The 27,200-nt window shown below is 45.9% G+C and overlaps 7 protein-coding genes across 13 annotated transcripts; 2 read left to right on the forward strand and 5 right to left on the reverse strand.

The window, feature by feature from the left end:
- Window positions 1-18: 18 nt before the first annotated feature.
- Window positions 19-3,682, reverse strand: LOC117186791 (ATP-dependent RNA helicase DDX54-like). 2 transcript variants are annotated; one of them, XM_033388057.1, is made up of 6 exons: window positions 3,582-3,682; window positions 2,968-3,517; window positions 2,140-2,894; window positions 1,804-2,079; window positions 738-1,742; window positions 19-108 (listed from the first exon to the last, which is right to left on the reverse strand). In XM_033388057.1, exons 1-5 carry the CDS (start codon window positions 3,582-3,584, stop codon window positions 756-758), a joined length of 2,571 nt encoding a protein of 856 aa, XP_033243948.1. In that variant the 5' UTR covers window positions 3,585-3,682; the 3' UTR covers window positions 19-108; window positions 738-755. The 2 variants fall into 2 exon arrangements, with proteins under 2 accessions (XP_033243948.1, XP_033243949.1); XM_033388058.1 differs by lacking the exon at window positions 19-108 and adding an exon at window positions 290-304.
- A 359-nt stretch (window positions 3,683-4,041) lies between these two features.
- LOC117186794 lies at window positions 4,042-6,259 on the reverse strand. 3 transcript variants are annotated; one of them, XM_033388067.1, is made up of 8 exons: window positions 6,144-6,259; window positions 5,877-6,089; window positions 5,707-5,727; window positions 5,421-5,538; window positions 5,023-5,360; window positions 4,863-4,957; window positions 4,717-4,786; window positions 4,042-4,590 (listed from the first exon to the last, which is right to left on the reverse strand). In XM_033388067.1, the coding sequence occupies exons 1-8, from the start codon at window positions 6,144-6,146 to the stop codon at window positions 4,132-4,134; spliced, it is 1,317 nt and encodes a 438-aa protein (XP_033243958.1). In that variant the 5' UTR covers window positions 6,147-6,259; the 3' UTR covers window positions 4,042-4,131. The 3 variants fall into 3 exon arrangements, with proteins under 3 accessions (XP_033243958.1, XP_033243959.1, XP_033243960.1); XM_033388068.1 differs by lacking the exon at window positions 5,707-5,727 and having other exon boundaries at window positions 6,144-6,255; XM_033388069.1 differs by lacking the exons at window positions 5,707-5,727; window positions 5,877-6,089; window positions 6,144-6,259 and adding an exon at window positions 5,617-5,690.
- Window positions 6,260-6,302: 43 nt separating this feature from the next.
- On the reverse strand, window positions 6,303-9,239 carry LOC108165590 (ankyrin-1). Of its 3 annotated transcripts, none has more exons than XM_033388060.1 (9): window positions 8,986-9,239; window positions 8,578-8,931; window positions 8,311-8,523; window positions 8,141-8,233; window positions 7,855-7,972; window positions 7,457-7,794; window positions 7,297-7,391; window positions 7,151-7,220; window positions 6,303-7,024 (listed from the first exon to the last, which is right to left on the reverse strand). In XM_033388060.1, exons 1-9 carry the CDS (start codon window positions 9,091-9,093, stop codon window positions 6,566-6,568), a joined length of 1,848 nt encoding a protein of 615 aa, XP_033243951.1. In that variant the 5' UTR covers window positions 9,094-9,239; the 3' UTR covers window positions 6,303-6,565. The 3 variants fall into 3 exon arrangements, with proteins under 3 accessions (XP_033243951.1, XP_033243952.1, XP_033243953.1); XM_033388061.1 differs by having other exon boundaries at window positions 6,566-7,024; window positions 8,141-8,161; window positions 8,986-9,093; XM_033388062.1 differs by lacking the exon at window positions 8,141-8,233 and having other exon boundaries at window positions 6,566-7,024; window positions 8,986-9,093.
- A 353-nt stretch (window positions 9,240-9,592) lies between these two features.
- LOC108153657 (probable G-protein coupled receptor Mth-like 14) lies at window positions 9,593-12,326 on the forward strand. The gene is made up of 7 exons (XM_017283765.2): window positions 9,593-9,672; window positions 10,194-10,328; window positions 10,393-10,761; window positions 10,825-11,011; window positions 11,088-11,588; window positions 11,644-11,768; window positions 11,836-12,326. The coding sequence occupies exons 2-7, from the start codon at window positions 10,219-10,221 to the stop codon at window positions 12,095-12,097; spliced, it is 1,554 nt and encodes a 517-aa protein (XP_017139254.1). The 5' UTR covers window positions 9,593-9,672; window positions 10,194-10,218; the 3' UTR covers window positions 12,098-12,326.
- LOC108151215 (disco-interacting protein 2) lies at window positions 12,166-20,321 on the reverse strand. 2 transcript variants are annotated; one of them, XM_017279696.2, is made up of 16 exons: window positions 19,911-20,321; window positions 19,379-19,450; window positions 18,877-19,299; window positions 18,434-18,813; window positions 18,199-18,289; window positions 17,393-17,945; window positions 16,984-17,324; window positions 15,550-16,914; window positions 15,014-15,126; window positions 14,867-14,948; window positions 14,697-14,801; window positions 14,256-14,625; window positions 13,527-14,187; window positions 13,017-13,465; window positions 12,806-12,954; window positions 12,166-12,650 (listed from the first exon to the last, which is right to left on the reverse strand). In XM_017279696.2, the coding sequence occupies exons 1-16, from the start codon at window positions 19,981-19,983 to the stop codon at window positions 12,547-12,549; spliced, it is 5,331 nt and encodes a 1,776-aa protein (XP_017135185.1). In that variant the 5' UTR covers window positions 19,984-20,321; the 3' UTR covers window positions 12,166-12,546. The 2 variants fall into 2 exon arrangements, with proteins under 2 accessions (XP_017135185.1, XP_017135184.1); XM_017279695.2 differs by having other exon boundaries at window positions 15,014-15,177; window positions 19,911-20,320.
- A 438-nt stretch (window positions 20,322-20,759) lies between these two features.
- On the forward strand, window positions 20,760-21,972 carry LOC108151219 (augmin complex subunit wac). The gene is made up of 3 exons (XM_017279700.2): window positions 20,760-21,003; window positions 21,060-21,372; window positions 21,441-21,972. The coding sequence occupies exons 1-3, from the start codon at window positions 21,000-21,002 to the stop codon at window positions 21,616-21,618; spliced, it is 495 nt and encodes a 164-aa protein (XP_017135189.1). The 5' UTR covers window positions 20,760-20,999; the 3' UTR covers window positions 21,619-21,972.
- LOC108151216 (staphylococcal nuclease domain-containing protein 1) lies at window positions 21,629-27,124 on the reverse strand. The gene is made up of 4 exons (XM_017279697.2): window positions 26,850-27,124; window positions 24,668-25,508; window positions 22,958-24,396; window positions 21,629-22,558 (listed from the first exon to the last, which is right to left on the reverse strand). Exons 1-4 carry the CDS (start codon window positions 26,943-26,945, stop codon window positions 22,148-22,150), a joined length of 2,787 nt encoding a protein of 928 aa, XP_017135186.1. The 5' UTR covers window positions 26,946-27,124; the 3' UTR covers window positions 21,629-22,147.
- Between the last annotated feature and the right edge of the window lie 76 nt (window positions 27,125-27,200).

Genomic DNA, 27,200 nt, shown 5'->3' on the forward strand with positions numbered 1-27,200 from the left:
CGCCGCGGGGGCCTGCTGGGACGATGGGGAAATAACGTCTTTCAGCAGATGCTGCTGCTCATCCAGCATGCTGGGTTCCAGGGTTCTCTGAACGGATGGAAGTTTCAGCTAAAAGTAGACAAGATGATGACCATGATGAGCTTTACTTTCGTACATTCAAGCATAGCGGCGCTTAGGAGAAATTAAACCAAACTAATCTTAGCAATAGAAAGCCAAAACAACGCCACCACAAACCTGACGAGACTGAAGCTGACGCATGTTCACCACTTTGGTGCCATCGGGGAGCTGACGTACCATTCCAGAGCTTTGACCATGTATAGAAGATGAAAAATAAACACGATTAGACAGGCTGCTTTTGCCTCCATGTACCCCGAATATTGAACAGCTCGAGCTTCTAGGCGTTTCGCCACCCAAACAAAGTCCTCGCCTATATCCCCTATGTTCCTAACACTTCATTAATTTCGAGTGAAATGTGAAGTGAAGCATCCGCCACGCCTGCGCATTGCCTTCGTCTTTCAGCTGTGTATCAGTCCGGAATGGAAATGGCTTTCGGAACGCGTGCTAATGGGTTTCCCTGACAGACAACGGATCACCAGCCAACCGATGTACTCCGAAAGTACACGTTTTGAGGCCACCATACGGCACGTAACGATTTCATGGGCTGCATTCCTTCGCTCCGATACTCTTGGCTTGAATTTACCTTAGATTAGTTGCGAACAAGGCAGACTCGTACTCACCGGACATTAAAGGCATCTCTATTTCCGCTTTCTGCCGCCTCCACCTCCACGTCCACCTTTACCTCCTCCTCTACCGCCACCGCCACCGCCAACTCCTCCTCTGCCTCCACCTCCACCTCTTCCTCCACCAGTTGCTTGAGCTCGAGGTCTTTGATCCTTCCTCATGCTGCGCTTGCGGTTCTCCACTTTTCGCTCTGCGTTATCTTCGTTGCGCTTCTTGATGAACTCCAGGCGCATGCGGGACTTGACGATTTGCTCGGGTCGACGCAGCTCCTTGTCGGGGCCACCCATTCGTTTTTTAAGCTCCATCTTCACATTGTGGCGAGCGTGTCGGCTGACGGGGTAGCGCTGGGCATGGCTCAACGGCTTGCGGCTGTCCTCATCGTTGCCAGCGGTCTCACGCTCCACCTGCTCCTCGATCTTGGACCTATCCTTCCAATCCGTGTAGCGGCCCGTCTTGAAGGAAGCAGGAATCCAAGCGCCAGATTCGGTGCGAATTTTGTTGGCCCGAGGATCCTGCACGGACACCATTTTCTTCTTGATGCGGTCCCATTTCTTCAGCCCGGGCTTGTGCTTCGTGTCTTGTGCAGAGTTGCGATCCACAACCGAGAACTCGGCATTCTGCGCTTGTCGCTCGAACGTGTTGATGGCCAGACCATCCTCGGTGTGCTTGTCGGCCGACTGATAGGGCACGTAATGCTCTGCGTCCTTGGTGTTGGCACTGCGCTTCTTCCTCTTTGGCTTCTCTTTGTACAGGTCATCCATGTGCAGACGTCGCTTCGGCGCCACGACCTTGTTAAATGTACTACTAATGGCCTCTTCATCGGCGGTGTCCATTCTGGCTGCGCTTGGCTCCTGTATTTCAGCGTCCCTTTGAGCCTCGTCAACATCCTCGTCAGCGCGCTGCTGTCGGAACTTTTTGATGACCTCCGCGTGCTCTGAGCGCTTTGTCTTCATCACAACGAATTGAGTGGACTTCTGTGTGCAGTTGAGCTCGAAAACGGTCTGCAACAAATAATCGAAGAAATTAGAGTGTTTGCTGGGAAAATAATGGGGGCTATCATACTCCACACGGCCTAAAGTTGCGCATTTTGACCAGTATGTCGTGCTTGTCCTCCTGCAACTTGCGCTCGGCAGCAGCCACCTCTTCCCGAGACTCACTCGACTGGCCATTGACCTCGGCGGCTTGGGCGAGCGCGGGAGCAGCGGTGAAGAAATCCTCCAGGGGCTTTAGTGCGTAGAATTTAATCTTCTTGACGCGCGCGTTCGCATCTGTGGAGGCCACTGGACGCGAGCTCAAGTACTTCTTGTAGGCATTCTCGCTGGTGCGTAATACTCCGGCCTAAACAGAACAAGAGAAAAGCCATGAATAATGTGCAATACCACTCGTATAACTACTTACTATATGGTGACTCTTCTTAATCTCGTTCACGCTCAGATGCTCCTCCTCCAGCAGGTCTTGTGGAATGGTGCCCATGGTGGAGCTGTCGTGGATATTGAAGGGCCTATTGAGGAACAAGTGCAGGTCCAGCAAGTGGGCAGTGTCATCGGTGGAGAATATGGAATACGCGGTGCCAGTACGTCCCGCTCGGGCACATCGTCCCACACGGTGCACAAAGAGCTTGGGCTTTCCCGGAAAGTGAAGGTTGACCACATAGTCCAGGCTTGGTATGTCGATTCCGCGCGCCGCCACGTCGGTGACTATCAGTACCGAAACCTTTTTGTTCACAAACTTGGCCGTGTTGATCTTACGCGCAGCTGGGTCCAGGCTGGAGTAGACGGATGTGTTGGAGATGCCAGCTTCCCCGAGTATAAAGGAAATCAGTTCAACGTGATGCTGTGTGCCGGCAAACACCACGGTTTGCGACTCCTTGGGGATAACATATTTGAGCAGAACCACGAGGGCTGTGTAGCGGTCATCGGGCCGGCAATGTAGAAACTTTAAGGCCAATGCGTCTGGCAGTTTTGACTCCACATCCAAGCGTATGAGGACTGGATCATTCAATCCGGCGCGTGCAAAGTCCACTAATAGCTTGGGCAGCGTAGCGGAGAACATAACCATTTGGCGTGTAGCAGGCAGTCGATGCAACGTTTCATTCAACTGCTCGCCGAAGCCCATTTCAAAGAGGCGATCGGCTTCATCAAACACTACATAATCTGCAAAGATGAAGGTAGACATTGGTTATTGGCGTTATGCATTTGCGCACAAGCAGGGGGCCCAAATACTGACCTATGGAGTTTAACTTTAGGTCCATTTCAACGCACAGATGGAGGAAACGGCCCGGCGTGGCGACAATAACATCCGGGCATGTGTGGATAGCCGAGAACTGCGAGTCCATTGAGTCGCCACCCAGTACCAGAATGGTCTTCAGCTCCATAAAACGACCCAGTTCCTTGATAAACTTGTATGTTTGCACTGCCAACTCCCGAGTGGGCGATAGTATCAAGGCGCGAGCGCCCTTTGTTGGATCGCGACGCTGCAGCTTCTCGAACAGAGGTATCAAGAAGCACGCTGTTTTGCCAGAGCCAGTTTTGGCCATGGCGACAACATCTCGTCCCTCCAAGATGAGTGGAATGGTCTTCCTTTGAATAGGCGTGGGCACTTTGTAGCCGCGTTTTGTGATGCCTTTGATTAGTTCAAAGCCCAGACCCATGGACTGAAACCCGCCGCTTTTCTTTGATTTGGGTTTACTCTTGAGGATGTCGTCGCCCCGTCCACCGCCACCCGCATCGTTGTCCAACGAAGGAAAACCAGGTATCTCATCTGATTGCTTTTTACCCTGTCGGAAGAGAACATTTCAATTTCATTGTCGCGCAATTTTTATTTATTTCCATTCTCCTTACCATTTTGCCTACACGTGCAACGGGTGGGTTATCGATATAGCTATATCGATACTATATCGATTCACAAATGTCATACTACACTCGATATTTGTCGACGCTAGATTTAATTTTCGGGTACAAATTTAAATAATTCGACTAAATGCAGTGCAGACTTCTTTAGGAGTTTGCAGGTGTTGTCGACATTCGTTCCCCTGAACACCAGAGGCATGTCTCGGGTGTCGTGTGTCCTCCGCCACGGCCTTAATCTGCCCTCAATACCCAGCCACAGCCAGCATTAAAACAAAAATGTTTCATATTAATACAAATCTGTTAGAAAATTTTATGAAACCGCTCAAACAATTTGTGTTTAGCAACTGAACTTAAACTTAGCTGATTAGCTTAATAAACTATTTTTAAAACGTAACTTAGCTGTTGAGCTCCTCCATTAGAAAACTGTACGCCGATACGTACGGCAGCAGTCAATATAGTGACATATTAAATAAAAAGTTCCCTCCGGTGGTATGCACTAGTGCTATCCGCTATTAACATAGAAGTTTATTCTAGGTCCTAACTACAAGTCGCCTAAATAATCGATTTCTGCCTCGCGAATTAACACAAGATGCTCCAAGCGGTCAATGCGCTTCACCATTTGCTCCTTTTCTCGGTGAAAGGAATCCACCCGCCGGCGCGATTCCTCGTTCTGCCGTCGAAGCTCGTGCAGTTCCCGACAAATTTCAGAAGAAGTCAGCAGCGGCATTACATTAGCGCCCTTTGCGCCGAGCTTTGCTACGTTGCCCACAGCCTTGCTGGCAACTCCGTTGCTTGTTGTCCCGAGGGCAGCTCCAGCTGCTGGGGATGGACGCAGCTGTATTGTCTGCACGGTGGCCACTTGGCCCCTCAGCGTGCTCGCCGTAGCGGGATTCGCCGCGGGGGCCTGCTGGGACGATGGGGAAATAACGTCTTTCAGCAGATGCTGCTGCTCATCCAGCATGCTGGGTTCCAGGGTTCTCTGAACGGATGGAAGTTTCAGCTAAAAGTAGACAAGATGATGACCATGATGAGCTTTACTTTCGTACATTCAAGCATAGCGGCGCTTAGGAGAAATTAAACCAAACTAATCTTAGCAATAGAAAGCCAAAACAACGCCACCACAAACCTGACGAGACTGAAGCTGACGCATGTTCACCACTTTGGTGCCATCGGGGAGCTGACGTACCATTCCAGAGCTTTGACCATGTATAGAAGATGAAAAATAAACACGATTAGACAGGCTGCTGGCAAGTAACGAGGATGCCGGCCTACCTTGCCAATGATGCGGGTATTTTTTGTAAGGACTTTGGCTGATTGTCCGTCCCGCCAAGTTTCTTAAAATCAGTCAACGAGATTATGCGTATGTTCTGCTTAGAAAAAGAACGTTAGTAATGGTGTTACGTAGAGGGAACCACCACATGGGTCTGTCTACCTTGTTCTTGGACACCCCATGCGGATTGGACGACGCTGGCTCCTTTTGCTTGATGACATTCATCCGAATCTTCTGAGGGGGCGAGTTATTGGGGGTTAGACGAAGACCCGCATTTGGGCTTTTGCTGGCACTTCCATTCACATATTGCTTGATGTTTATGCTCGACTTTGTTTCGTGCAACAGCATACGGCCTCCTTCGGAGAGCACGAGCTGTCGACCGTTTTGCAATGCCGTATTCAACATTTCCTTGGAGGCGTCGTCGTCGTTCTCCTGCATCATGTCTGCAATGCCGTGGGTCTTGAGCATGTTCAACGCGGAGTTGCCCAACACGTTAGTGTCTGCAAAAGGACAAATTGGTTGCTACATTTTTTCTGATTTAATTAATAATGTTTACTTACGGCCGCGGAGGTTTTCCAGGACATCCATTCTTTCTTCGACTGACATTTCTGTATCGTCATTCCTTTTGGTGTCCCCGGGCTCGTTCATTATTGAATTGACCGCCTCACTGGTTTCCTTCTACGAATCAAATATAATACATAATATTAATAGTTAGCCTTCTGACTGGCATTCATTGGGTGTTTGTTAATTCTCTACCGTCCAAAGTGTGGGGTATTATGGGACGGGACAATTCGGAGCTTGGAGCAATTTTGTAGCAACCAAATATGGAATATTTGAGGTACATACTCTGCTTTTATGCGTCTGCCGCTGGAATCGGTTTATCGCATTCGTCGGTAGTGAGAAATCGTATATCGATAGGTTGATAAGTAAGCGTAAAAACTAGGGACTCACGGAAACTAAGAGTATACTGTACACACACACACATACACACACACAAAACTCTGTTCGGCACTCACCTCCGTTTCCTCGTTAAACTTTCGACTGGCCTGGGCCTGCCGCGCCGCCTCCAGTTCCGCCAACACATCCGCCTGTTCAGTGTACACGGCCAATGCAATTGGGGTCTTGCCGAATTTCGAAACTAGCGACACATCCGCCTGGCATTTTAGTAACATTCGCACAATGGTTTTGTGCTTCTTCTCCACGGCCCAATGAAGCGGCGTCATTCGAAGCTGTGCGATGGGACATAGTCACGTTATTGAATCATGGTAAAACTCGTTTCTTACCATGTCTCGAGAATTGACGCTCCACTTGAGCGCCAACAATAAGCTGACTACTCGCTCGTGGCCGTAGTAGCAGGCTAAATGCAGAGGCGTTCTGCAGAGGCCGCCACGGCCTTAATCTGCCCTCAATACCCAGCCACAGCCAGCATTAAAACAAAAATGTTTCATATTAATACAAATCTGTTAGAAAATGTTATGAAACCGCTCAAACAATTTGTGTTTAGCAACTGAACTTAAACTTAGCTGATTAGCTTAATAAACTATTTTTAAAACTTAACTTAACTGTTGAGCTCCTCCATTAGAAAACTGTACGCCGATACGTACGGCAGCAGTCAATATAGTGACATATTAAATAAAAAGTTCCCTCCGGTGGTATGCACTAGTGCTATCCGCTATTTACATAGAAGTTTATTCTAGGTCCTAAACTACAAGTCGCCTAAATAATCGATTTCTGCCTCGCGAATTAACACAAGATGCTCCAAGCGGTCAATGCGCTTCACCATTTGCTCCTTTTCTCGGTGAAAGGAATCCACCCGCCGGCGCAATTCCTCGTTCTGCCGTCGAAGCTCGTGCAGTTCCCGACAAATTTCAGAAGAAGTCAGCAGCGGCATTACATTAGCGCCCTTTGCGCCGAGCTTTGCTACGTTGCCCACAGCCTTGCTGGCAACTCCGTTGCTTGTTGTCCCGAGGGCAGCTCCAGCTGCTGGGGATGGACGCAGCTGTATTGTCTGCACGGTGCCCACTTGGCCCCTCAGCGTGCTCGCCGTAGCGGGATTCGCCGCGGGGGCCTGCTGGGACGATGGGGAAATAACGTCTTTCAGCAGATGCTGCTGCTCATCCAGCATGCTGGGTTCCAGGGTTCTCTGAACGGATGGAAGTTTCAGCTAAAAGTAGACAAGATGATGACCATGATGAGCTTTACTTTCGTACATTCAAGCATAGCGGCGCTTAGGAGAAATTAAACCAAACTAATCTTAGCAATAGAAAGCCAAAACAACGCCACCACAAACCTGACGAGACTGAAGCTGACGCATGTTCACCACTTTGGTGCCATCGGGGAGCTGACGTACCATTCCAGAGCTTTGACCATGTATAGAAGATGAAAAATAAACACGATTAGACAGGCTGCTGGCAAGTAACGAGGATGCCGGCCTACCTTGCCAATGATGCGGGTATTTTTTGTAAGGACTTTGGCTGATTGTCCGTCCCGCAAAGTTTCTTAAAATCAGTCAACGAGATTATGCGTATGTTCTGCTTAGAAAAAGAACGTTAGTAATGGTGTTACGTAGAGGGAACCACCACATGGGTCTGTCTACCTTGTTCTTGGACACCCCATGCGGATTGGACGACGCTGGCTCCTTTTGCTTGATGACATTCATCCGAATCTTCTGAGGGGGCGAGTTATTGGGGGTGAGACGAAGACCCGCATTTGGGCTTTTGCTGGCACTTCCATTCACATATTGCTTGATGTTTATGCTCGACTTTGTTTCGTGCAACAGCATACGGCCTCCTTCGGAGAGCACGAGCTGTCGACCGTTTTGCAATGCCGTATTCAACATTTCCTTGGAGGCGTCGTCGTCGTTCTCCTGCATCATGTCTGCAATGCCGTGGGTCTTGAGCATGTTCAACGCGGAGTTGCCCAACACGTTAGTGTCTGCAAAAGGACAAATTGGTTGCTACATTTTTTCTGATTTAATTAATAATGTTTACTTACGGCCGCGGAGGTTTTCCAGGACATCCATTCTTTCTTCGACTGACATTTCTGTATCGTCATTCCTTTTGGTGTCCCCGGGCTCGTTCATTATTGAATTGACCGCCTCACTGGTTTCCTTCTACGAATCAAATATAATACATAATATTAATAGTTAGCCTTCTGACTGGCATTCATTGGGTGTTTGTTAATTCTCTACCGTCCAAAGTGTGGGGTACTATGGGACGGGACAATTCGGAGCTTGGAGCAATTTTGTAGCAACCAAATATGGAATATTTGAGGTACATACTCTGCTTTTATGTGTCTGCCGCTGGAATCGGTTTATCGCATTCGTCGGTAGTGAGAAATCGTATATCGATAGGTTGATAAGTAAGCGTAAAAACTAGGGACTAACGGAAACTAAGAGTATCCTGTACACACACACACATACACACACACAAAACTCTGTTCGGCACTCACCTCCGTTTCCTCGTTAAACTTTCGACTGGCCTGGGCCTGCCGCGCCGCCTCCAGTTCCGCCAACACATCCGCCTGTTCAGTGTACACGGCCAATGCAATTGGGGTCTTGCCGAATTTCGAAACTAGCGACACATCCGCCTGGCATTTTAGTAACATTCGCACAATGGTTTTGTGCTTCTTCTCCACGGCCCAATGAAGCGGCGTCATTCGAAGCTGTGCGATGGGACATAGTCACGTTATTGAATCATGGTAAAACTCGTTTCTTACCATGTCTCGAGAATTGACGCTGCACTTGAGCGCCAACAATAAGCTGACTACTCGCTCGTGGCCGTAGTAGCAGGCTAAATGCAGAGGCGTTCTGTCCACCTTTGTTTTGGCGTCCATATTGATGCCGCCCTGTAGAAGTATTTCACAGATTTCCAGTTGATTGTTCATGGCAGCAAAGTGCAGCGCGGACATTCCCAGCCAGTCGGAGGCAAAGGGGGCTCCATGTGCAAGCGTCGTTTTGACGCCAGTCACATCGCTGTCCCTTGCGCATTGAAGCAGTTGCTTTCCCAGGTCAACAACAGTTGATGTTCCAGACCCATTGCCCTTCTTTAGTTGGTGTTCCCCTTCGGTCCGCTAGACAACCGAAAAACGTTAATTTAGTCTCGATATGATTATCTTGCTACTTACAATTTCGTAGTGAAGCAAGTTGGACTGCTCAGTGGGATCCATTGGATACACATTTCCATCCGCTCGGAGTGTAGCGACAACCTTGCTGGGGCCGCCTTGGCTCTGCATTTTAGCATGCAAACACTTTCAGCAGCACGATGAACCTCTTAGTAAGCATACCTGTAAGCTGATTTTCTGATAAAATAAGCCAATCGCCTCGACAAAAATAAATGTTTATGTTTTCCAACTAAATTTGCCAGGGATGTGGAATCTGCCGATATACTTTTCAGCACGATGGTCTTGCAGCCCTAGTTGTACAGCTATATAAACAGTGTTGCTATCGATAACACTTGAACGATAGTGGCAGTTGATATACATTTTTAAATTTCACGCTCAGGCACATTTTTTTTATCTTTTTTTTTAATATGCAGCTGTTAGTTTTAAAACAAGACAGTACAGACAGATTGCTGTAATCAGCAAAAAAAAAAAACAGCAAAAACGTATACATAATTGTGCAGAGTTGCTTTCTTTCTTGTGGGAGCCCTGCATATATTGATACATATCACCGACACAATGTCATATCTTATCACCGATACAATGCCAGAACACGAGCTGTTTATTTCGTGTAGTATTATTCTAGTAAGTAACTTCAGCGGTCGAATTCGGTTTAATTTAATTTTAGCGCAGTGAACTTACATTTTTCCACATGTACGTAAAATAAAAATAAAAATTGTACATACATATGTACTAGGTAGCCGTTGGGCGTTAGGCGTTAGCCGTTATACGTGCGCCCAAAATCATTATCCACCTTCATTATCCAATACTGCTTCGTCCTAGTGCTTATCATTACATTTTTCAAGGGTTTGTCATTCACTGACAATGTACTTTTATTAGCTGGCACATATTCCAAGAAAGTAATTCTGAAAAAATGTTTCTACCAGCGCAATTATGTACATTATCAATCTGACGTCATGTGTTTGATAAAGATAACTGTAAATGAGACAAATTTTTGTGCCTTGGTTTCGAACAGATAAGATAAATACGTACGTATTTTATAGCATACCTGTTAGCCGCAACTAACCTATGTACACACATGTGTATATTTAAACATGTTTTGTTTACATATTACTGGGGTGCAGGGCTATAGGCAGAAAAAACTGTACTCTCTCTCTCTCTCTCTCAAAACTCTTTCAATACAAACCCTTCGTTTCTATCATCATTATTTTCAGATACGTCTAAGAATCCTATATAACTATGAAGCTTTATTCTTTACAAGCCATCGTTATGGTCTATTTAACAACATACCCTAGCACTTTATTAGTATTGGCTCAAACAACCGACCAGTACAGTGCAAACAAATTAAGGTAAGAATACAATTTTAAAAATATATACAATATTTACCATACCTTCCATTTCCTCTTATTTTAGTAATATTGAGGGTATAGACAATGTAACGACAAGTGAGCCTTTGGACCCAACGTTTTCTTTGAGTACCTCCGTCGAGAAAAGTTCTTCAACCGAATCGAGCACATCGACGTCTTTGGGGCCAGCCGACTGTTCGCAACGGGAGAAGAACAGAGCACAGCCAGTAGCAAAGACTTCTTCACGCCTTCGAAAATGCTGTCCGCTTGGGGAAAACCTGGACATCTATCGGGAAAATCAAAGTGATTCGATGTGCGACAATGGCATACTAAAGTTTGAACCGACTGTAATAAGCGCAGTTCTGTTTGATAATTGCATTGAAGATCTGGAAATTGAAACGATTCTTGACTATGATATTGGAAACCCATGTAACAGGTAAGTCGATCTCCAACTTGTTGTTTTTTTCAAGCACTACAATGGCCTTTACTTCAAGAGCAGCTCCTTTCAATATGACGATGAAGAGGATGTTTTCTTTGTGCTACAAGATGGATCGCTGTTGATTATCGATCATGACAACGAATCCTACACCGTCGAAGAAAACTACTGCCTGGATATTGACAAGACGGGACATTTATTTGCCTTCACGTGCATCACTCAAGTCGAAGAACAAATTGCATTTGCAAAAGTAATTGCCCTTTTTTGACCAATTGGCCCAATAATTGGTTCCCGACTAACGTTGCCTTTCTTACTCTTTCTTTTAGGTGGTAATGGTGGCGGTCCTAATGCTAATATCCATGCCCTGCCTGCTCCTAGTCAGCTATTTGCATCTGACCCTTCGTTTGCTGCGGAACTTGCACGGTCTCTGCCTGAGTTTGATGTCTCTGTGCTTGGCCTCGGGCTACTTTGTGCACTCTGTTGTGCACATCTACGGGATTCCGTACACCGGATTCATTGGCTACGTTATACAGTTCTTCATACTAAGCTATTTCTTTTGGTACTTCTGCGTATGCTTCAACGTACTCTTCAACGTGTGGTACAAGCTGCCCTGCTGCATACAACTGAGCAAGTCGTGGGCCACCATTAATTTCGTGTCCTATTGTTTGATTGCCTTCACGGGACCGGCTACTTTGGTTACGCTTACGGTGCAGAAGGGATTGCCGGGGATGCCATCGTACTTTCTGCAAGGCCTTACGGAATCTATCCGAGAATCACAGCGCTACTTCATACCTCCTGTATCCACAATTCTAATTTGTAGTTTTTTGGTAAGCTACAGCTGCTGATGGATGGATTACCATTATATACGCTGACATCTTCCAGGTTAACGTAATATCGTTCTTCGGCTTTCAACGCATTAATGGCTATACAAAGGCAGAGAAGAATGACCATGCTGGACCAACTGATGCCATATTCGATCAGCAAAAATACGAAGATGTGAAAAAGGAGTAAGCGGACCTTGCATCTGTCTGAGACTTGAGCAATCCTTACTGTATTCTTTTAACCTGTTTTCAGTGCGAAATGCGTTTGTCTACTGGGCATCATTATGATAGTAAGCTGGCTACTGGAAATAATCACATTTTACTCGGGATCCAACTCCAAGTACCTGGTTCTCTGCGATATGGTGAATGGCCTGCAGGGAGTGTGGGTTTTGCTCATTTTTCTTGTGGTCCGCAGACGTCGCACAATCATTTTGCGCTGGTGGTACGATCGCGGCTCTCATAAGATCGAGGGTACAGAGCTGCAGGAGCTCGATAAAAGTGGGAATCATATATAGTAGTTGTAGTTGTAGTGCCCCGTATGCCCTCTTGTATAATAATAATAGAAAAATAAACATAGTTACCATAATTTTATAATATGCATATAAATTGTTGTTTATTTCGTCTTACACATAAATATGAAATTTTTGTTTTTGTTTTTGTTCTTGTTCTGGTTGTTGTTTCTGTTATTTGCATACGTGTATGATCATATAGTTTAATAGTCCAGTTAATTGTAAGAAAGTTTTACCAACTATGCTTTAAGTATGCTAATAATCTTAAAGGAAATGTGTAATTTGTTTGGGCTATCCAAAGCATGTCCAAAATGAGCCTTTTCATATTTAGTTACTGATTTACGATGGTTGTTGATGTTAAATGAGGATAAGGATAAGGTTAGAATAAATTGGTTTGCTTACGTTTCTGTGCTACGCAGTGGCATTGTGATTTGCATCATTAACTAAATGCGTATTTACATGTTATATGCGACGTAGATGGGATCCAGCTGATCGGCAAGAAAGCCATCCCGTAAATGCATCCGTTGCTTTTCACCACGGCTGTTAATAGGCACCACTCCTGCAAAAACACACCCACAAAAATCACTCGTTAATTTTACTCTTATACTTTGTCTCTCCATCTCGCTCTTACTCGTGCAGTGCGCGCCCTCTGGCGGAGGGAAGCCATACTGACTGAGTCTTCTGTTTTGTTTTTTTTTTTTTTTTTGTACAAACCTGGATCAACAACCACAACGACGCCAACTATTAGTTGGTGATCTTCCAATACTGTATTTGTGACCAGGGGAACCAGGTCCAACGCCTCCGATTCATTGCCATCGAGCTCCACAACGACGACCAGCAAATTGGTCCAGGTGAAGACGGCACTGCGGAATAGATTTCGCATGAAATAAATGCAAATTTAGTTGGCAAATGTGGTTGTTCTTACCATTCAGCGATCTTTTTGTGGCACCGCATCACTGAGTTTTCAATATCAATTGGATGATAGTTCATGCCCCGTAAAGAGATCACTTCATCAACAGCCCCGACCACATACACTGCATCGTGCAGCTCCTGGTCATTGGAGTTGCCGGCACCACTTACTATGCTATGCTCGGAGTTGCCCCCCAACGAGGCGTTGGAGAAGTTTAGTTGCAGTTGACTTATGGAATTCAGGGATTCGGTATCACTGTCACGACTAGCCACACTTGGTGTGGTCTCGTCTAGTAACGAAGCTGCCTGTGAACACTCTGTGCGCCGCAAAAAACCCAAATACCCAGTACGTGCGTATATCTCAGCTGTAGCCCCAGTCACCAGTTTGGCGTTGAAGTGATCATTGTAGTCGGTTTCGTCGCCGTATATGGTAAAGTATCCATTTGCATTATGGGGCGCTTGTACCTGCAAAAGAGACATGTTAGCTTCAACGCAAGCGCCAGCGAAAGATCAGCCACAGTCTTACCCAAATTTCTCCCAAGTGTGAGTCGCCACAGTGTCCTTTGGTATCGGGATTGGCTATTATAACTTTTACGCCTGGTAGAAGTTTGCCCGATTCAATGACACACAACGAATTCGGGGCACCACGTTCAACCAATGCCACGCGGTTGTTGCGCAACGCTCTCATATCCACATAGACCTGGGCACTTTCCGCAGAACTGGCCCCCTGCACACAAATGGCGGGATTCACACGGCACCCGAAGGAAGTGGAGACGCATCGGGTGTTCAGACCAAGGGCCTGGAACAGTTTGCAAAATTGTTGTGTCAGCTGGACTCTCGGGCGCTCCTCGGCTACCACAACGCATGTCCGCACGCATCGTAGGTCTATATTTCTTTGCTTCAAAGAGGGTATAGAATTGCTTAGTGCTTTAGTGCATAGCTCTATCACACCATATGAGCAGAACGTGTCGCGAACACGGTGCTGCGAGAGGGTGGACAGCCACAAACTGGGATTAGCTTCAACCTCGTAGGGGGCTATAAGTATTGAGTGGTGACCACTGTACACCCCAATAAGAGTCCACATTACAAATCCAAGACCACAATAGGGATCCAAACATAACGCAACATGACGAGACGGATAAAGTTCACAGGCCAATTTTAAACTGGCACACAGACTAGAGAGAGATCTGTTGAATAAACGAATATACAAATTATTTATGTACTCATAATACGGAGATTCTAATTGTTTACATACCGATGCGTTATATTGACACCGCTAAGACGTCCGCAGGTTGATACACTGAAGTCCAAATAAGCGCTAGAGTCAAAGGAGACTGTGGCTATGCCGGCATATTTGCGTTTTGGGTTGTCATCAATATCCAATATAGGCGGCCATGTCTTTGGGTCGATGGATGTGGCAGCTTCTCGGGACTTGAGAAGCTTAATAATCGGTTGTATAGAGAGCACAATGCCGCTTTTTGACACATCAACGATCATGCGCACCGTGGGCAGAGTAGTGTTTAGGTTTTGAGGATGGGGTGGTCTTATGGTTATAGGTATTGCTCCCAGATAGAGACAACCATAGAATGCGCATAGTAGATCGAGTCCGGGGGGAAATATGAGTGCTGAAAGTACGAGAAGAACCACAAATGAAATGGATCACTTCATATTAGTATGTTCTTCTTTGAATGTTTACCAACGTGATCACCAGGCTCGATTCTTCCACGTTCTTGCAGCAAGGCCGCTATCTTCTCGGCCCGTTTGTGCAGCTCGGAGCATGTCAGCGTTTTGGCAATGGCACCTACAGTGTACAGTGTGGGAGCAGAGTATTATTCGCTTATACACACACAGCTTATACACACTTACCCTTCGAATTTAGCAGAGTAAATATAATATGATCCGGCGATGTATTGGCGCGCCAACGGAGTACTCCTGTTATTAGTTGAGGCTGCGTATAGACCAATGTTTCGTTGAAAATAACAAAAATTTGCTGTGGTGGTGGCGACTACTAACCTTGCGCTCACAATCTTCGGAGGACAGTCCGACGTCCCGTCCGTGTGCTTCAGCCAAACGATTACCCTGCACTAAGTTGCCAACCATCACAGAGGCTGGTCCTACACCCGTGTCTGTAATACCACAGCCAGATGATGAGCTTAGTTTTGCAGTAGTTTGCACACCTTTTTGTTTGTTTGGGGAATGGTTAGTAGTTTGTTTGTTGATTTTGTACAAGGATCGATTATGTAAATTATTAATTAAAGCAAATACATTAACATTAGTTATGTTGTCATTTCGGTGTTTTGTTGTTCATTTTATACAGTGTTGTTATTATTTTGTGTTTTGTTGCAGTGTGTTTTGAGTGTATTGTTGTATTGGTCATAGAAGCAATCGCAGCATTGTTGTAGTGTTGTTGGTGGTTAAAAATAGAGGAAAGCAATATTTGTATTTTAATCAGATAACGAAAGCACAGAAAGTCCAGCAAAGCCAATTATTTGAGACAATTAAAACCACTTTTCAGTTCAGTTCAGAGCTGAGTTCAGCAGGCAACTCACCTTGATGCAACTCCCTGGGCTTTGGCAAGTTCGTAACGCACGTGTGGGGACACATCAGCACGTTGGCGGGGTGAAGGGATCCTTCTAAAAATCGACGCCTTGCCTCGCACAAATGTATGCCCCCGAGGGGAGTCTTCGGCAAATGGTTCGGCGGCACTAGTGCTAGGCAATATATCCCGACCTGGTGAATGGAGTCTACGGCCTGAAGGACACGCGACATCCACTGGAAGCTTTCTTCCTCCGAGCAGTCGGGCCGCTGTTCAGCAATAACACAGACGCGCTCGTCGCGAAGTACTTTAATGCTAAATACTGCTATGCGTCCCCGGTAAATGAAACGCATGGGTTCCACTGCTAATACTGTTGCTATGATGTCATCCGCGTTGTGTTTTCGTCCTGTAACCGTCATGAGCCCATCCCGGGAACCGCATACGAACACCAAGCCTCCAGGGCCGAGGAAACCCAAGAGCCCCGACCTGACGTAGTATTCATCGCCAATGGGTTTCGTAATGATGCCAACAGATCCAGTGCCAGTGCCGGTGCCAGTGCCAGTTCCAGTACCCGTCCCAGAACCCTCTTTCGTTTGATCAAAGTCCTCCAATATGGGCTGAACTTTAAAAGTCGAATTTGTCATTCCATCGAGCCCAAAGTAGCTGGCGCTGGTTGAACCACTTGTAACGCATATCTCTCCGACTTGGTCCGTCTTGCACAAGACCGGGGCCCCCTCTGATCGCACGACCACCATTTGCGCAGCCGGCATGACTTGACCGCAGTCCTGCAGTGTTAGGGATGTGAGTGAATCTTCACTGTCCACTCTTACTACGCCGTGCGACAGAGCTGCCATGGAGAGCACACCGCGTCCTGTGGCTGACTGACTAAACCCACATGACCCACGACCCGGACGACGCAGCGAGACGGTAAAGACTTCTGAACTACTTGCACATGGGCATATGGCGTCTGAGCGTAAGCCTTTGGCTTGAAATACGTTCAAGAACTGATCACACGACGAAAGCGACCAGGGATTGGCGCCGTCGGCCACTAGTAGCATACGCAATGAAGACAGCGATATGTCCTTGTGGTCTTTAGTGGCCAATAGGCCCCAATGCAAGTCACGGCTCTTGACCAAGCAGCAGGAGGCCCTATGTTTCGTGATCAATTGCATCCAGCTTGAGGGGCGCAGCTTCATCAAGGCATAGGGTATGAAAATAACATGCATGCCGTTCAGAACTGAGGTCAAGACTGCGTGCCATAGGCCAACTTCCCTTTTAAAATCTAGCACACAGACAATGGTCTCCCCCTCGGTGTAGTGGCAGGCCATAGTTAATGCCCGGCAATGATTGATCATAGAAGCCCGCGTCACAGTCACGCCTGCAACAAATGTGAATATGTGATAATGGGGAACATTTCAGTTGGGAAAAACGTGTATACACCACTTACCCATAACACTGCCCTCCTTATCAGTGGTGTACTCAATATAGGACGCTGCTGAATCATCGATGCGTAAGTTGCCAACGTTGAATTCCTTGGGGGGCTTGGGCAAGTGTTCAGTCACGAACCACTGCAAGCGGGGCCATCCTTTTAGCTTCGCAATTTCGCCCGTGGTATTCGATTTGGGCAGACCTTTCAGGCAAGCCTCCGACGTGAGCGCCACAGTTATGCCGCAAGAACTGAGCAGGAATCCAACCTGCTGGGGAGGTGTGTCGGAGCTGGAGAGTGGCAGCTCTATTGGCAGAGGGACCAAGCCACGAAACATGCAACCATACCAGGCTGTTATAAAACTGAAAGTATTCATTGGCATATTAGCATATGGTCCTTGAACAGACAGGTCTTTGGTATCGTAACTTACCTCAATGGATCGTTATTCGGATAAACCAAAGCAACACGGTCGCCCGGCTTCAAAGTCACTTGCTCGGGTCCTTTGCTAAATATCTTCGTGGACAGTGCGTAGGCTATCTTTTGTGCACGTGACAGCAGCTTTCCGTACGTCAGGGTGGTTGTTATTTTGCCATTAGGATCAAGCACCGTGGCCATGGGACTTTTGAATGAATTTGTGCCATAGCGCTGGAGGGCGCACTCCAGCGTGCGCGGCAGTCCTGCCGGTATCGAGAGCTGCTCGCCCTGTACGGGAGTCATTGTGCTGCCTTCCGGTTTTGGTGCATTCGGATCCTTAGTGTTCGCTGCAATCTCAAGCTCAATGTCGTTGTCCTCATAGAATTCGGGCAGTGGCCGACGCTTGGGCCTCTTGAGCGTGTTCAGCAGTTGCTGTATTTTAGCGGAAACCTTCCATTTACCATTCGCATCTGTCTCGCTAAGTTCGCTTTGGGATACGTTCACATATCGGGTAACGCGGTCAGCAATGCGATGGGCATTATTAAACTGTGTGATGTCTGGAGCGTTGACTAATAAAAGAGCGCAAAATTAATGCTTGTTTGTACGGAGCTGGGCTATACAAGGGGTTGGGTCGACGTGCAGTTCACTTTAATTGACTATAAGAAAATTGGTCTCTATCTATTGTGCATGAATGGGTTGGTCTGATACGTACATACGTACGTACATATGTACATATGTATGTGATGCACTTGTGATGAAACCAAATCCCTTTTTGTGAGCACTACATCCACAAATATATCCACAATTTATACAATTACTCACACTGCTTCTGCTTAAATGCTTTGTCCGAAAAGTCACTGTCTCGCTTGTAAGCAATAGGCGGTGACTCCATACTCGATGTATCAGATGTTGGCTGTGCAAAAAGAGGAATTTTAAATTTTAAATTTAATATATAATATTTTGTAGTTGACTCGTTTCGCCGTGCAATAACGATTATATTATTATTATAATAGTTATAGGTTTTATATAGCCTACAAGTCTAAAAGTCTATACTCACAAGTGGGGGCAGATTTTGGGGTGGCCGTCTCTCTGCCGCACTGTTCGATGATGAATACTTCTGATTTGGCGTTTGTGACTGTTTTACATCAAGTCGCAGATGCTGCTGCGAGCTCATGGATGATTCACGAATTGGTGGTTTTATTATCGGTTCTGGTGGTATCATGCTATTGCTTATGTGATCGCGCGGATAGTTGTACTCCTTGTCGGGGGAAATGGTCTCCTCTGGTATCGATTCGTCATCTGTAGATGAGTCCAGCTCATCGTTACAGCCAGGACTACGGTTGAGCACAGATGTGCGCTTTGATGGCATCGGAAGACTAGGTTTCGGTCGACCTTTAAGTGCTGCTAAGGCCTGCTGAACGGCCTCCTGACGCACCTCTGCGGTTTGAATTCACGCTTGTAGTAGAAATACAATGGTTTCAATTATTGCGATAGACCTACCCGAATGATAACGTTTCTCATTGTGCGTTACTTTGCGCTGTGTGCGTCGCTGGCGGTGTTGACTATTATTTGACGAGGAATGGGACTGATTTTGAAAACCGCTCGGTTCGCGTGTATTCTGATAGCCTGGATCGCCGACTGCACCGCCTTGCGGGCGCATATTCTCGTACCCAGGTGTCCCAGCCGGTCCGCTTTGAGCGGCTGATGATGCTGTTATCGAGGAAGACTGATGAAAGTCTAACTTTTTGGAATGTCTTTGCTGTGAAGAGGATAGAGAAGGTACTTCGGTCACATAGCTATAGCCTTCGCTGGAGACTATGACACCATCATTATTGATGTTTCCGTGACTGTTGCTGTTGTTGGCATCTTTAACGTTGTAATATGGCGGTGGCGGCGTACTTTTTGCCTTGTCGACGCTAATGGCTGTCCATAAAAGTATGCAGGAAATGTGTAACTAAATGGCACAAGACAATATTTCAAATCCTCCCAATTTCGTACATACCTTCATGCTTTTTTAGAAACGGTTGCAATAACTTGGCTCGCTTCTTTTCGTAGCCCTTTTGCGTGATGTCGCCTGAAAAAATATAGGGACATATCACAAATGCATTTCTAACGGCTGGAAGCTAATTATATTACAACTTTAACAGTTATCTCGGCTGTTGTTAGATATGCATAATCGCATATGAGTGTGCATGAATGAATGTATACACACAAAGCTACATATCATATGCTTGTATGAGAGAATGCACAGATGCTGATTAAATATTTAAAATCATGTTTACACCACATTCTGCTAGGCGCATGTATCGGAATCACATGAATTTATTAATTTGAAACATTTTTTGATTGCATTACATATTTATTAATACATAAGACGGCTTAAAAAGCACTGTCTGTGTTTGGGATGAAAAAATTATTGACTGCACAATATTGCACACAAATATATGTATTTACTTTCATGGGGGTAATCAAAACATGAAAACTAAATACATAGGCAAGTACATATGTATATACATATGGATACAATTACATACCTTCTGAGAGCTCTAGATCTAATTCAGCGAGTTTCTCGCGAATGTACCCAGGCAATGAGGAAGTAGACTCCATGTCCAAAGAATTCGAGTTCGTTGCAAACTTTTATTTGGTTCACTTTTCAAAAGTGTTCAACTTTTTAGCTGGGCGCAGTACACACACACCCAAAATGAGACACCGCTACTTTCCCACTTCGTTGTCAAAAATCGATCGATTTGCCATTCATTATGCTTTACATTTTGCTTCGGAAAATTAACAGAACCCGGAGCTTCTGCAACTTAAACACGCAGGGTCGACACTAAGTGATAGTTTTTTAAATACTTAATTATAATTTGCACAGGAAAAGTAAACAAAGAAAAAGTAGCAGTACAAAATCGATTTTATGCTCTGCTAGGCTAGTCTAGCGAAATCTCCGATAAATGTTCAAGTCACAGCCCTGCCACTGACCATACAGTATATATGTAGATGTGCCAGTTCATGCAACGAAAATGTCGCAAACGACTTCGCTGCGGACGATCCCAGGGTTTTCGGCTCTTGTGAAATGATTTGTGTTGTGTTAATGCGTGTATAATTTCGATTTTTTTTTCGCTTCTCGGCTCCATACCCATTACTTGAACATTTTTATTACTTGCCCCACAATATCAGAATAACTGTTCAAGCGCTGAAAATTAAAAAAAAAACATACAATCATATATCACATATTGTGTGTGATGGCCAGAGCCTAAGACCGTGGGACCGTCCGCAGTCAATTCGTTTGCGACATTTTCGTTGTGTGAACACTGGTACATCTATTCTCTGTATGATTAGTGACAGTGCGGAGTGACATTTCGTTAATCGATGCATCGAATGAAAACCATCGACGCACGATACAATTATTGCTGAGTTTACCAAAAGTGCACGCGCCAAAAACAATCTGCGACCAGTTTGATTTGATATCTTTATTTTGTTTAATTAAAACAGAGTTACGGCGACCAAAGCTTTAGTTTACAGTGTTTGTCGTAGCATTTAGCACAAGATTGGATTCGATAGTTTGAAAACAAGCGGGAAAAAGAGTTGATCAGTCAACGATAGTCTGGGCATCTTTATTTATAATGGGTGAGTTAAATGGAAATCTTTAATGAAACTAAGTTAATTTTCATTCTTATGTGTAGAGAATTTAAAGCTGCAAGAAGAGATAAAGGCACTGAAAGACCTGGGTCAACATTATGAAAGTCTGTTGAAGATAGCTGGTGTTGAACTGCGCGATTTTTCCAATGAAGATTTGTCGCTTTTGAGCAAGAGTGCACAATTGTATGCTGACTTGGGCGTTCACGAGTTGGAATTAAACTATTTAAGTGACTTATACTATGGACTAAAAAGAGACCGCATAGAAAACAACCTGATAATCGCGCAGAAGCAAACAGATCTGCAGCGCATCAAGACTTTAATCGACGAAACATCCAAAGATGTAGCTGTATTGGAACGGTAATCAGGACCCCGTTTAATGCATTCATATAATGAATATCAATTAATTTATTTTCCTCGCACTCTAGATTTAAATCCACGGCCGAAAAACAATTGATTCCTGACGGAGTCGTTGAGCTGCATCGCAGCAATCAACTGGCTACCACACAGGCTTTGCTCGACAGACAGAAAGCTCTCGAGATCCCGAAGGACTTCAATATTGAGAGTATTATGAAAAAGGTTCATTCGCTGGAGCGTAAGAAGTGAAATGTCTGAATTTGTTTTATAAAAAATTCTTTAGATGTATTTACTCAGTAATGCAAAAACACTTTACAATAAAATAAAATAATCAAATTTAAAAAGTGTATCTTTTCGGTTTACATATACGCAGCATATTCTACTCATGCAAAAATGTTATTACTTTCTGTGTTATGTGTCTCTATTTAATGGAGGATACAAAAAGTTCAATTGCTTCTAGTTTGTGTCGTATATTTATTTAAAGGATCATGTTTGAAAAAAAAAAAATTGAAAACGAAAATCGATATCGATTTACCAGCTGCTTAAAGCATACAAAATGTGTATTGTGTTCTTCCATGCCATTGCTCAAATGTATGTATGTTTTCCAATTTAGTATATGTTTCATATATATTGGTGTGTATAGATAGAATTAGTAATTTCATATTCTTTAAGTTGTTGCTTGTTGTTATGTATATAAAGGGCGGGTATGTGGCAGACAAACATTTCGGCTAGCAACGCGCTCCACGCCACAGGCCTACTCCACGTTTTAAGCCAACTCCTAGCGGAACTCGGGAGTATCGTCCTGTGTTATGTCTCCGTACTTCCAGATGGCCAAATGGGCGGCTAAAGCGGTTTCTTGCGCGGCCCTATACTGATCCACAAGATCCTTGAGCTTGCGCTCACGACGTTTCTCCGCCAGTACGAGGCCTTCGGCAACGAGCTGTTTTCCAAAGTCAACTTTAGTTGTCGGATCGTGCAGTGTGGCCAAGTTCGGTGCTCCGGCCACCTTCAACTCCACATTAAGCTGCACTTTATGGTTCAAAACGTCTTCAGAAAAAGCGCGTAGGGCTTCCTCCTTATCCTCGTTGTCAGCAGGCAGAGCAACCAAAGCCAAAGCGTACTCCGTAGCATATGGCTTCTCGCTGCTGAAGGCTGGTGGCAAGGCGGCCAAACGATTGGTGGGCAGGGTCTGAAGGAAAAACATACATTAGCATACCGCAAACGAAAACATTTTGTATAGTGAGTGTCGCTACTGGAGACGTATGACGAAGCACGATTCGGGTGCCCCCAGTAACTCTGGGCACTTGCTTCGCACGCGAGTTATTGCAGCTACTGTGGACAGCGGTTGAACCAAAAAATATGGATCATCCTTTGCACCGTTGTAGAGAACACCTCACGGCTCGGCACAGAGCACCCATTCGGCGTTACTGTAGAGTTTGGTGCACACCCTCGTGCAAGGTCAACACGTTACACGCAGAAGCAGTTTTGATTTAGCAAGCTTATGACTCATGCGTTTCACTTCGAGGCGGAAACGGATCTAAGGAGCGTGCACATAATGTTTTCATATGATCTATGGTCGTACGCTTACCTCCTTGTTGCCGTAATCGATGTACAAAACGGTAGCGCTGCTTCCCTGAATTCGTTCCACCTTGGCGCGATACCATTGATTGTCGAAGGTGAACTGAGCGGCCACCAGATCGCCACGCTTGGGCGTGTACGATCCGGCGATGGGGGGATTGCCTTGGAAGTCAGCATGCAGCTTGCTCATTAGTGTTTCGAGCTTGGGGCCGTTCTCCACCGACTGTGCGAAGAATGTTAGAGTCTCGGTAATTTCAGTAACAATTACATTTTCGTAGTTGACTTTGCGCTCTACCACGACCTTCTCATCCTTTTCCTCCTCAACAACAACCTTCTCCTCTTGCTCCACTTGCTCCACATAGTTGACCCAGATGTTCTTCTTGGCCGCCTTGGCACGATCCTCGGCACTCTTCAACAGGCGATAGTACTCAGACTTTCCAGCACTGAAGTGCACTTCGGCAAGACCTTCTTCCACAAGAGAAACTGAGAGGTTGGCCCCGCTGTCGGTCCACAGCCAGCCAATGACTGCAGAGCCTGCCTTGTCAGTGGTATCAATATGCACGGAAACGTCGCGTTGCAAAACACGCTCGCGGGTAAAGGTAAGAGCTTCGTCACCGAACGGTTCTCCTTCTTGGGCAGGTACGCCATTCAAGGCGGGGCGAGAAGAGCGCGGACAAGATATTCCTGCTAGCAGGAATGTCACCAGACAGCTGTCCTTTGGCACAAAAATACGCAGACGGGAGCCGCTCGCAACAAACTCGACGATGGCTTCGGATCGAAGGGCACGCTGCCACGAGGGCAAGTACTGCACCTTGATTCGGGAATGGTCAACAGTCAGATCGTTCACACGCAGAGTAGCGTTATCCTTCTTTGCGTGCAGGCCCTTCAGTCCCTTGATAGCTTGCTGCTCAGCAGCAATCAGTTGATCGTAGGCGGAAGATCTCTGATCATCATCTTGGCGGTAGCGGACGCATGTAGCCAAGCCCTTAGCCACCATGGCTTCAGCCACATTCTGACCACCGATCAAGACTGTGTAACAGTACTTCTCAGGGAAATTTTCGCGAGGCGGCGAGATGTAATCCAGATTACACTGCACTTTCTTGTTGATCAGTTTCTTACGCAGGAATTCGCGCGCGTCAAACATGTGCGGAATCTCATAAAGCGGCCGGTAGTTCTTTCCACGCGGTGGTGCCTTCACAATTTCCTCACCATCCGTGCCAACCACAGCGCGCTGGTCACGTGGCGGCCTTATTGACGAGAAGAACACCTTTTTAACGTGGCCATTCGAGAGACGCACATTGACAGCATCGCCATTGAAGACCTCGATTACAGTGCCTCCAAAATCTTTTTCCTTCGAGTTAAAAGCGGGTGTTTTTGCTTGATAGTCTTGCCACTGGCGAAGGCGTTTCTCCTTGGCAATACGCTCCGCAGCGCGCAGCTTATCCGCACCTGCAAACGGAAGAAACAAACGTATTTAATTGAAATGTTGAAATATATTAATACAAATTTCTATCTGAGAATGCGGATGTCGGCGGGGTGAAATGAACACAGCGGCAATATGAATCTGCCACAATATTCTTGGAGTCCGTCATTTATCTAGCAGCCGCCTGCTCAGTAAAGCAGCACATCGCAAGGTTATGTACCAATTGGGTGCTACGCTGAGCAAACGAGCTGCCTATGACCTTGTCAATGAATACTGTCGGTTGGACTGTACACTCACCTGTCTTCATTACCGCCATGGACCAGTCCACGCACTTGGCTAAGCCTTCGCGCAACAGCGACTCTGCAATGTTGCCCTTCGGATACAGAATCGATCCGATGAAGTTTGAGTTGTTAACCGATTCCAGTCGGATCTCGACATCACGTTGCAAGAGGCGTGTCTCGACGTAGTAGCGGGCCTCATCTGCGAACGGCACCTTGACGCTAAGGTCGGGCTTGCCATCAGCATCCAGCTTTACGCCCGGGCAACGAATTCCGGATATCATGAGAGTTATATAATGGAAATCGGGCAGCAGAAACGCGCGCACAGTCGAGCCGTCTCTCACGTGTTCGATGATAGCCTTGACAGGCTTTCCTCCATAGATATCAACAATGTGGGCAGGATTCTCGTGAGCCCACTTGATGTTACGAACCTTGTCTACGGCGTTCACATTATGCGACCACTTACCCCGACCAGCGGCACGAGCTTGGTCTTCCAGCTCAATTAGAGTTTGTTGCTCAGGCGTGGGGCGTCCTTCGCGGCGGACGGACACCAAACCCTCGCGCACAATCGACTCAACCACATTTTCGCCAGTTTCCTTATCCTTTCCAATCCACACGAAACCGTACTCCCGGTTGGAATTGGCTGGCTTGTCGAAAGTGAACGTCACTTCAACGCCGATCAACTTCTTACGCAGGAATTCCCTTGACTCCCAGGCCCAAGGTTCGTCTTTAGTCTCGTCACCGCCAGCACCGGGACGACGAGCTAGTTTCGGTGCTAGGACATGTGAGAAGGTAATTTGTTTCTCCGGAGGTGGGGCACCCTTGGTGGCGCGTATTACCAATGTGTCGCCAGAGAGCACCTAAAAAATAGCGAACGAGGCCCGAAGTGAGGTTAAAGTGGCATGCACATGTCGGTAGTGGTGGCATTGTTATTTTTCGACACTATCGGATGCTATCGTCTATTGTTTCGACCATTGTTCCACCTCCTCTTAAATCACAATCTATTTAAAATGCTATCGATATTTTGTATTTATTTAAATATTATTAAAAATTTTTTTAAGATAACAATGCCCCCGAATTCAACAGAAAAGCTGGGAAACTTTGCAGCTCTCTACTTGGTGATCAGTAGAACGGTCGAGTCTGCTGAAAAGTGCATCTATTGTGCACATTTAGGCTTGTAGAGCACGTGCGAATTGGACAAACTAAGAAATACCGCCTGTGGCTAATATTCTCCTAGAAATTTTGTCCAATAAATCTTTTTATAACTCCTATCGGAATACGTTTCGATGACAAAAAGGGCGGCCTTTTCTCTAAAAATGCTCAACAGGTTTTGCTGTTAAAACGTACGGATGCCAACGACACACCGTCTGGTCTGTGTCTCCTTCTTTCTATAAACGGATCGACAGATAATTGTTATCACCATAGACCAGGACAAAGGTGCATCGAGTTTATTTATGTGTCTGAAAATATCATGGGAGTGACGGAAATGGTCAATTGGGCCAGTATTGTCGAAAAGAGAAAGTTGGGAGAATGAATCCTTAACGGAATTATATTTATTTATTTTGTATACATACATGCATGTACATGCATATGTATGTACGCCTGCATGTTGGGGCGAAATGCCTGCCGAGGGCCAATGTATTCGCCGAATAGGTTAGGAACGAACAAATTGCCATACACCGAGCAGTGCTTTTTATAAAACAGAAAAATAGCCATATTTTATGTACATGGCAACGTTCGAGTCCACAAAAATGCTTTCATAGTAAACAGCGCCATTAAAAGCGATCAGAAACACCGGCAAATTGTGTTGATGACGTTGCCAATGTCCACAATAACAACAACCTCTCAGGCACACGAATGAACGAATACACACACATACATATATACATATGTACATACATACGCATACGAAACTAGCACCGCGCTGAAGAAAATCTGCCAGGTTGGCACCTTCGATAACTTTCATTTCTTCTTTGGACAAGCGTGTGCAACGTGTCACTCACACACTCATAGCGTCAATACGCACGTCTCTTTCGCACTTGTCAGAGCTGCACTCGGTCATTTTAACAAGCCGCCGCATTTGCCACGCTGATGACAGATAATACATTTATTTCCTTTCCAAATTGCGAGCAAGTTCCCTAAGGCTGAGTCCACGCACAGCCTGAGTCCGCCCCAACTCCTTTTTATTCAAATGAACTTACTTGTTTCACAATTCCGGACAACGTCTTCGCTGGGGCTGGAGGCGCACCATCTTTCGGTGCTCCGGCAGCTGTCACGGTATTGGCTGCTGTTGCCATTTTACGTAGAAATGCGGGTGAGGTTTTTACCAAAAGGCCCTTACACAAGGCTGTAATAAGCGGATTATATTTGTCACGTTACTGACAGCTTCTAACTTAATTAAGTTATTTGAGCAAGGAGGAGCCACACACAAAATCGTCCGAATTTTCACAGCAACTGTGGGTCGTGCTGGGGATGATGAACCACCGATATATTTGTATTTTAATTTTCCAGCACTGGGTTCTTTATCGATGTCTGGGAACTATCGATGCAGA

This window comes from Drosophila miranda, chromosome XR, assembly GCF_003369915.1.
Source record: "Drosophila miranda strain MSH22 chromosome XR, D.miranda_PacBio2.1, whole genome shotgun sequence".
Lineage (NCBI taxonomy): Eukaryota > Metazoa > Arthropoda > Insecta > Diptera > Drosophilidae > Drosophila > Drosophila miranda.

What these genes read in the sequence shown, in the direction of transcription:
- LOC117186791 (XM_033388057.1), bottom strand. An exon ending in TTAAGAAGAGTCACCATATA is followed by an intron (nt 2,080 to 2,139) that starts GTAAGTAGTTAT and finishes TGTTCTGTTTAG; the next exon opens with GCCGGAGTATTACGCACCAG. An exon ending in GCAACTTTAGGCCGTGTGGA is followed by an intron (nt 1,743 to 1,803) that starts GTATGATAGCCC and finishes TATTTGTTGCAG; the next exon opens with ACCGTTTTCGAGCTCAACTG.
- LOC117186794 (XM_033388067.1), bottom strand. An exon ending in GGCAGACGCATAAAAGCAGA is followed by an intron (nt 5,539 to 5,706) that starts GTATGTACCTCA and finishes TTTGATTCGTAG; the next exon opens with AAGGAAACCAGTGAGGCGGT. An exon ending in CCTGGAAAACCTCCGCGGCC is followed by an intron (nt 5,361 to 5,420) that starts GTAAGTAAACAT and finishes GTCCTTTTGCAG; the next exon opens with ACACTAACGTGTTGGGCAAC.
- LOC108165590 (XM_033388060.1), bottom strand. Translation starts at nt 9,093, where the DNA reads ATGCAGAGCCAAGGCGGCCCCAGCAAGGTTGTCGCTACACTCCGAGCG. An exon ending in ACTTGCTTCACTACGAAATT is followed by an intron (nt 8,932 to 8,985) that starts GTAAGTAGCAAG and finishes TCGGTTGTCTAG; the next exon opens with CGGACCGAAGGGGAACACCA. An exon ending in AGTTTAACGAGGAAACGGAG is followed by an intron (nt 8,234 to 8,310) that starts GTGAGTGCCGAA and finishes GTTAGTCCCTAG; the next exon opens with TTTTTACGCTTACTTATCAA.
- LOC108153657 (XM_017283765.2), top strand. Translation starts at nt 10,219, where the DNA reads ATGAAGCTTTATTCTTTACAAGCCATCGTTATGGTCTATTTAACAACA. An exon ending in TACAGTGCAAACAAATTAAG is followed by an intron (nt 10,329 to 10,392) that starts GTAAGAATACAA and finishes CTCTTATTTTAG; the next exon opens with TAATATTGAGGGTATAGACA. An exon ending in TACGAAGATGTGAAAAAGGA is followed by an intron (nt 11,769 to 11,835) that starts GTAAGCGGACCT and finishes ACCTGTTTTCAG; the next exon opens with TGCGAAATGCGTTTGTCTAC.
- LOC108151215 (XM_017279695.2), bottom strand. Translation starts at nt 19,983, where the DNA reads ATGGAGTCTACTTCCTCATTGCCTGGGTACATTCGCGAGAAACTCGCT. An exon ending in AGATCTAGAGCTCTCAGAAG is followed by an intron (nt 19,451 to 19,910) that starts GTATGTAATTGT and finishes ATATTTTTTCAG; the next exon opens with GCGACATCACGCAAAAGGGC. An exon ending in CCGAATAACGATCCATTGAG is followed by an intron (nt 17,325 to 17,392) that starts GTAAGTTACGAT and finishes GAATACTTTCAG; the next exon opens with TTTTATAACAGCCTGGTATG.
- LOC108151219 (XM_017279700.2), top strand. An exon ending in GATGTAGCTGTATTGGAACG is followed by an intron (nt 21,373 to 21,440) that starts GTAATCAGGACC and finishes CTCGCACTCTAG; the next exon opens with ATTTAAATCCACGGCCGAAA.
- LOC108151216 (XM_017279697.2), bottom strand. Translation starts at nt 26,945, where the DNA reads ATGGCAACAGCAGCCAATACCGTGACAGCTGCCGGAGCACCGAAAGAT. An exon ending in TGTCCGGAATTGTGAAACAA is followed by an intron (nt 25,509 to 26,849) that starts GTAAGTTCATTT and finishes GCTATTTTTTAG; the next exon opens with GTGCTCTCTGGCGACACATT. An exon ending in TCGATTACGGCAACAAGGAG is followed by an intron (nt 22,559 to 22,957) that starts GTAAGCGTACGA and finishes TTTTTCCTTCAG; the next exon opens with ACCCTGCCCACCAATCGTTT.